The sequence below is a fragment of the Cyprinodon variegatus genome, unplaced genomic scaffold (assembly GCF_000732505.1).
Source record: "Cyprinodon variegatus isolate N-32 unplaced genomic scaffold, C_variegatus-1.0 Scaffold8, whole genome shotgun sequence".
In the NCBI taxonomy this organism is placed as follows: domain Eukaryota; kingdom Metazoa; phylum Chordata; class Actinopteri; order Cyprinodontiformes; family Cyprinodontidae; genus Cyprinodon; species Cyprinodon variegatus.
This window is the reverse complement of record NW_015150461.1, coordinates 1026438-1034230: the sequence shown is the minus strand read 5'-3', so window position 1 is coordinate 1034230 and position 7793 is coordinate 1026438. Positions and strand designations below refer to the sequence as shown.

The following is a 7793-nucleotide window of genomic DNA, read 5'->3' as shown; positions in this document are numbered from 1 at the left end:
TGTACTATTCCTTTAAGGTCACAGGAGCACTTTTCTGTGCATCTCTGCTTCTGAAATATATAGATCACTGTACAGAGCTAAAGCATAATATTAAAACTCTGAACATATGGCTCCTTTTATGTTCATATAAAGGTACCAGGCAGGTCCATCTGAGGACACAGATCTGCAGATCAAAGAATCCAACTCCAAGTTTGGATTCCTGAGGCGTCAATCATCTCCTAACTCTGTCACATCAAGAAGAGTCACAATCCTGACTATCAGTTCTGGTAAGGGGTGCAAGAAACTTTTTTTTTTCTTTAAGTACTGTTCTTTAGGAGTATCGTACCCTTTCTAGTTTTAAGTTTGATCATTCTCCTATTCGTCTTTCCAGTTGTGTGTGTGCTTGCACTGTGCCTCACCCTGACTCAAGCCATAGACGCTCTGGTTAATGCAGAGGCATGGAGCGTGGTCCTGGTTTGCATCTTCTCCTTCGTCCTGCTACTCATTGTAGCCTTTATATGGATTCATCCACAGAATCCCACAAAGGCAACCTTTATGGTAAGAGCAGCTGAACTCAAGGTTGGTTTTATCGTACTGGTTCAAAGTTAACCAGTCAGAGTCTCAGGGAGAACATGTCTTTCATTTTTAGACTTCATTAGCTTTGTTTACATGAGCTGATCTGAAGTTCAAAATCTGTTTAAATGGACACTCAATCAAATATTCCGATCATGACATCTTTATACATGTACAAAGCGTTCAATCACTTTGCACATTTTCCGCAAACGCTTTAATAGTAAAAGAAGAAATAGCCTGTTTCTTTAAACAGACCCATATTTCTCTGCTCACCCTCATCTTTAGCTACTTTGTGCTGCCCCGCTCATTTACTTTTGTCTGGTTCTTCAGTCATTTCTATTGATGTTGGGTTTTTTTTCACTATGGACCTTGGTGACATTATACTTTAGTTTTTGGTGGTCATTTTAGTTAAGTTAAAGGCTCAGTGGTACCTTATGCCAAAACTTCTTCACTACAGGGGTAGGGGGCAGGTTGGCATGTTTATCCACACATTACATTTAGAGCCACCTCCCCCACCAAGGACCAGGAGACAGTGGATGAACACAGACAGCGGGAAAGTTCAAAAAGTTTAACAAGCCAAGACACATAATGGAACAGAAGAGGGCTGCTGTGGGTCTGCAAACCGCAGTGGCTGCACGGGGGAGACGGGGGACCACCCAACACTGACACTCTGGTTTAACAGTTCAGTCCATCCTCTCCGAGGAAGACAGGATCCAGCTGATGGACTGCCAAAGGAGCAGCGGTGTGGAGCCGGCCAGAGTGTCCCCGATGCAGCAACCTTAGTGAGGAAACCAATCCAGGTCAGGGAAAACAGATCAGACAGAACAGTTCTGGAATCCAGGAGTCCGCAGCCCAGTCAGTCTGTTCCAAGCCACAAAGGAACAAACTGATCCAGGTATCCTCAGAGCATGAAGGCAGGTTCAGAGTTTCATGAGTCAATCAACAAGCTGAGATGGAAACACCCAGATGCAGACAGGCTCAGTGGTTGAGGGACAGAGACAAGACATGGTACCAGGATAAATGCAGAAACTTTAAACTGGTCTCCACCTAGGAGCCAGGATTACTGGACTTAAAACTAGCTTTCCCTCTGCCGAGCAAAAACAGGAACAGAGACTGCTCAGCGGGAAAGAGCAAAGACACGATCAGGAAACGACAAGACAAACACCAAACCCTCTCAATCCACTGGTCCTCGGGGACAGGGACAGGGACATGAACCTTGGAATAACTCAGACTAACGAAACAAACATACAAACATCAAGCAATGATCTGGCCCCGATAGTTGGGCTGACTCCGAGAGAGTTAGGCAGGTGAGTGACGTGAATAATTAAGGTCAGCTACCAGGGCAGATTATGACACTCCGAATTGGATTAAAGTCTTCAGTCTGACATGTTTACATGAAAAATTTTTATCTTATCCGGCCTTCACTGATTATTTGTGTCCATGCAAACAAAGCTATTGAGAAGACAACACTGTTTACCCTCAACCTTTTGCTGAACTTAATTTTCTCTCTTTTACAAAACACAGACTATATATAGTCAATCCCTAGAGACTAAGAGTTAGTCACCCATCTTACTAAGATAATGCTGCTAACTGCAACTGCTTGGTGGAGTTGAAAAGGCAACACCTAATTACCTTGTCTGTTAAGCAGCAGACTGCAGGCTGGTAGATAGTTAGCAAGAGCATCACAGCAATAGACATCAGACAAATACTGCTAGAACACTTTTATGAAGGTTTGTTTGCAATATCTTCAGCTTAATTGGTGCAGAAAATTATAACAACAAATAGTTGTTTTTGCCACCCAGTGCTACAGAGAAATACATTTAAGACGGTGATGGATGTGAGTACAGAGAAACTGAAGATTTTAATGAGTATTTTATTCATAAGCAGAAAAACACATCTAAAATAACCTGTTGGTATAAAAACACGACCAAATTGGCTGTTGATCGCATCTTTGGGTTGAGGGAACCGTCACCAGCCGATTTCTCCCAGAACTACAATAGATGATTAATTAAAAACTTCAGTAATAATCTGTGTTGTGGCCCAGCTTTGACGACACAAAAAAAAGTGGAAATCCACAAAGGCCACAGATGCACCATGGATTTATTTTACGCAGGCAAAAGAAAAAATGTTCCAGGTAAACTCCTTTAGTTTTGTCAGTTTATTTTTCCTCAGGCAAGCAAACAAAAAAAGGCAAACATTTTCCTCCATGTTTCTCTTGCGCTGGTAAAAAAAAAAAAAAAAAAAACATACGCCCACCCAGATGCATGCTGGTCCTACGATTGACTGCCTATTTCTAAAAAATTATTCCCCTAAATTAATCATAACTAACCAAAAACAATGGAACAGGACTATAACCAAAAAACATAATCTCATAACAGATTTTAAACACTAACATAAAATAAACTTAGCTAGATTATGCACAAAAACATTTTTAATTATTAACAAAAAAATAATTGGCTCCTGCAATCTGTGTAACAACAAAAAGTAGAGTAAAAGATGTGAGACTCAGTTTTAAAGAACAGATGGGAATCAGCAGATGAAACTACATTTTTTTTAAACTGAAACAAAGGCATTTCTAGTCCTCTTGGTCTTGAGCAAAGATCACTTGCGTTATTCAAAATGCACAGCAATGTTTCCATATTGAGAAAAAATACAGATCAGAGTTGCATCTCTAAGAGGGTTCCAATGCTAAAAACCCTAATTTCCAGACTCCTCTTAGAGGAGAAACGTCGGATGTAATTTCCTGGAACCTAAAAGCTCTTTGGTTATGCAAGGGAACAAAATACAACATTCATGATTTAAGGTGGCCTAGTCAAAGTCAGGACTCTGGATGGAGTGGAATGATCATAGGCAGGATATGTATATTCAAATGAAGTCAACCAGAGTTTTTCTACAGCATTTCCCAAAAAAATCACAACCAGTTTCTGCAAATATCTGATGACTGATTTTCTTTTTGGTGGAACCCAAACCAGGCTGGTTTGGGTTGTTTTTTTCTCACTATATAAACATCCAGAATTTTTTTTATGATTTCTGAATTTTAGTGAAACACTTCAAAAAGATCAACAAATACAAAATAAATAAAAAAGGGGGGAATATGATTTAAAAAACAAAATGTTTTCATCTGTAATCAAACTTATAACAGCATGAGAATCTGTAGCAGACCAAGGCTTAAAATCAAGGTTTTGTTAAGAGCATGATTAAAAGCTTCTTGTAACTCATATTCTGTTCAATCTTAGGTGCCATTTCTCCCCGCTCTACCTTTACTGAGCACGTTCATCAACGTCTACCTGATGGTGCAGTTAGGTTCTGCCACATGGGTCCGATATGCTATCTGGATGTTAATCGGTAAGATTCCAATTTTATCTTTAGTTTAAATCTTTTAAAAAATGTATCAACCTTGCTGCTGATCTCAACTCCCCACTCTCTTTTTAGGATTAGTTATCTACTTTGGCTATGGACTCCGTAACAGTGTTCAGAGGAAGAGGTTCAAGGTCGACCAGATCAACATCGACACGATCAGCAGGAAAACAGACATGGACATAATTAAAGAGGAGAGGTTCTGAGCCCAGAGGGAGTAAAGAGCAATACATTGAGATGTTACATATAGTAACTGCTTTAAAAGTCTACCTGCTGTTCTACATGCTTCAATCTACCGCCAGCCTTTCGTACCAGAAAGTGCCATAAACAGCTTTACAGAACCAGACATGTCCAAACAGGAGGACATTTTTTTACCACAGTGCACCTTTATCACATCAATTTACACAGAAACACTCGTTTTGTACTGTTTAACACTGTTCTTGACCATAACAATATTTAGAATCAGATAAATATAATATAACTACTAAAAGGGAATTAGAGTGAAGCTTTGAAGGCAATTTGAAATTGAAATAAATCTTTTAACATATTTGTGCGTTTATACGATTGATTTTATTATGTTGTTTTTATGTGTTTTTATATGTCTTATTGTACTGCTGCCTCTTGGCCAGGTCTCCCTCGAAAAATAGATTTTATCTCAAGGGACTTCCTGGTAAAATTAAGGTTAAATAAAAAATAAAAATAAAATACATCTCCTCTCACCCGATTATTATAAAATTAAAAACTATGAATGCAATAAGCTGATAATCAATATTTTTATACAAGTATTCTGTATATACCTAAGCATTTGAAATAATGATAACAGTAAAATGTATAAATTGGTGCTATTTTGTAATAGTAATAATGTTAATATGCTAAATGCTTTTGTTTTATTTGTTTTTCCTTTGGATTTGTTAACTTATAATATTAGACAGAAGCAGATGTACTATTTACAAAACGCCATTTTGTGTAACATCATATTTTTTGGTCCTTTTATAGTGTTATGTCGAAACAAATAAATAAATTGTGTTTCCATGTGTTAATGGGGGAATAATACATTGTTTAATTCTGTAAATGTTCGTCTTAATTTTAAAATGAACAAACTCAAGTTTTGATTGTTATCTGGAATTACATGGTCACAGGTTGACTGAAAGTATGAAAATAAAAGAACAAATTTAAATGTTGTTTTCTTGAGTGTGTCTTTTTAACCACAGTTAAAAAAAAAGACTCTTTTCTCTTTTCCATGTTGAACATCTCAGCTCAGGCACACAGTGTACAGCCAGTAAATCCTATTGGCTGCTTCCTTCTTTAATGAATACAGTAGCAAACAATTACAATTTTCAGTTGCAAAAGTTTTTACACCTCATCCAACCAGGATTCTTCATTGCTGCTGTTTTAGCAGCAATGAAAAGATTCTTGTTACGCAGTATACTGCGTAATTTAAACATGTTGTGATTTGTAGTCTTTCGACAGATTCACAACCAGCTAAAGTATACAGAAGTGGTTTTACAGAATGTTCAATAAAAATGAACTGCTGTTGTTTTTTAACACCCCCACAGGCTAATGCTATATCAACTAGTTGTTGTTTTGGTGAGTTTCTTTGTAGCTAGTAGAAGAGGCAGTTGCTGAAAAGAACGATGTGATTTATAGTTAGACTGAGAGCTAGAAGCATTAGTTTGGAGAAAAAGAATACCGCTTTAAAATTTTACATTCAATAAATATTTATGCTGTATACGAAATGGTTCAAGCCATATTTCACTTTGATAATTTAAGGTTATTCTGGGGTGCCTTTGGATATCCGGGGCTCTGACGGCCCTAAGGTCCTTGGGGCGGGTCTGGGGCCCCTCACACCTGCTACCAGGCACTTCTTCCTGCTGCAGGAACCTTTTAAATCATATATACTCAAGGATACTGCAGGCATTTGGATCCAGCTGTTCATAGACACACAGTTATGCGTAATACGAAGCTGTAGCTTCAGCTATATTTAGCCCTAAATAACACTATGGGATCTTTATAGGTTTCGCTTTAAATGTTTATACATGTATTTACTTTGTCTCCTTGTGTTGTGGTTGATGTGTTTTTTTTTTTCTTTTCTTCCCTCTTGTTTCCTGTTGGTTGGGAAGCAGGTTTCTAGGATTAATTCTGTATTCTCTGTGCTTCTTTTTTTTTAAATTTAGTCTTTCTCTTTTTCGCTCCCAGTAATGCTTTTCCCCTCTACCTTTCTCATCTACCTTTCCCTGTTTCCTTTCCCTCTTTAATTTTTTGGTGATGATCCGGATCACCATCAGGATCTAGGAATTTTTGGAAAGAGTCTGTGAACGGAGGTATTACCTTGAGGTGGAAGTCAGTATATCTCAGGGGAAATCAGCTACTTTGTGGATGACTCTGCTCTCTGAGTGCTTTGCTAGTTTTTTTTTGTTTTGTCCCTTAACTATAGTTCTGCTCTGCTACAAAATCAAGATAAAAAAATGATATTGATATATTATAGTTTTATAAAGATCAGCCAAATTCTAATAAGTAAAGTTTTTAAAACATATTTTAGAAAAACTTATATCAATAAAAAAAAGGTGAAATAAACCGCGTGTGAGTAACAAATATGAAAAATAAAAAAATTGAATACAGGTAATTCAGAGGTAATTCTTTTTGTTAAGAGAAATTTAAATCCTTTCAGGTATTTATAAAATATTTGAAACAATCCTATTTTAACAATCCTAAAAAAAATTATAGAAAGTTAATATAAATAAAATTAGATTATTAAGTCTGTTTGATGAAAATACGCCTTCCATGTTGTAATTGAGATGATTATTTCAGTATTTAGCTATGTCTCGCTTGAATTTACATGGTGTATGTTCCAATATTACTAAGAACGCACTGATTCAAAGGTTCTGAAATAATTATTTTTGACTAAAGCTAAAATATAATTTGTACTTATGAGTACCGACTATAAAGCTTCCTAAGATTTAAGCTTCTCAAGCAAATACTGGGACATATTTCTTCAAATAGTTCCCTAATGGCAAAGCTAAGTGAATTAAACAATAGGTTGTAACAACCATTAAAGTGTTACACCCTTCACTGATATAGCAAAAAATTAAAATTAGGATTTAACTTTAATCTTCATTTGAATAATTTACAGAGAAAGAACTACAGAAAACCTGAAAACCAACAATATGACTTGATGAATAAAAATGTTGAATTGATCATATCGCATCATTTGACTTTTAAGTTACACTTTGATTCATGTCATTCTCTATTTTCTAGCTAACTGGTTTCATTTCTGTGTTGTGTCTTTGTATTTCTTGTTACTCTCTGCTGCCCCCTTGTGTCAGTCTCGTTTCCCCTTAGCTCCCTTCTAGGTCCTTCTGTCCACACCTGCTCCCAATTAGTTGATTACTCCATTCTTTTTTCGGTATATATACTCCTCTGCAGTTACTGTTTGTTGGATTATCTTTATTCCTTCACCCCCTCCCTCTATGTGTTCCCTTTTTTACAGGTTCCTGTGTTCCTTATTTAGTTATTTCCAGATCAATGCTTCTGTTTCCACCTTTCCTTATTAAATTTGCAAGAAACCACCTCAGCTTCCGTCTCTGCATTTGGGTCCTCTACAAACCTCCACACAACCTCACACCATTCTTTTTATATCAGATCAACATACTTAGTTTTGATTTTGATATGAAAATCTAACCATATAAACTTTGCTCCAACAGTATCTGATGGATTTAGGTGTGTGTGACAATTAAGCTTGAATACTCTGAGATTCAGACATAAGACGTAAAAGATGTTTGTTTTTCCAGGTTGTTTTATTTCCTAAATCATTTTTTTGTAAATTGTAAATTTGTCAACAGCGTCTCTATTTTTTGCAGTTTTTGGCCTTTTTTTTTTACAGTTCA

General features: G+C 36.6%; 1 protein-coding gene across 4 annotated transcripts in view; it reads left to right on the top strand.

Annotated features, from left to right (window-relative positions):
• LOC107086100 (cationic amino acid transporter 2-like) overlaps positions 1–4531 on the top strand; it is a 17536-nt gene extending 13005 nt beyond the window's left edge. For all 4 annotated transcript variants that reach the window (XM_015376852.1, XM_015376875.1, XM_015376858.1 and 1 more), the window contains exons 10-13: positions 133–266; positions 371–537; positions 3789–3897; positions 3985–4531. In XM_015376852.1, the coding sequence (XP_015232338.1) occupies positions 133–266; positions 371–537; positions 3789–3897; positions 3985–4115 (541 nt within the window). In that variant the 3' untranslated portion in view covers positions 4116–4531. The remainder of the gene's footprint in view (positions 1–132; positions 267–370; positions 538–3788; positions 3898–3984) is intronic.
• Positions 4532–7793: the final 3262 nt, after the last annotated feature.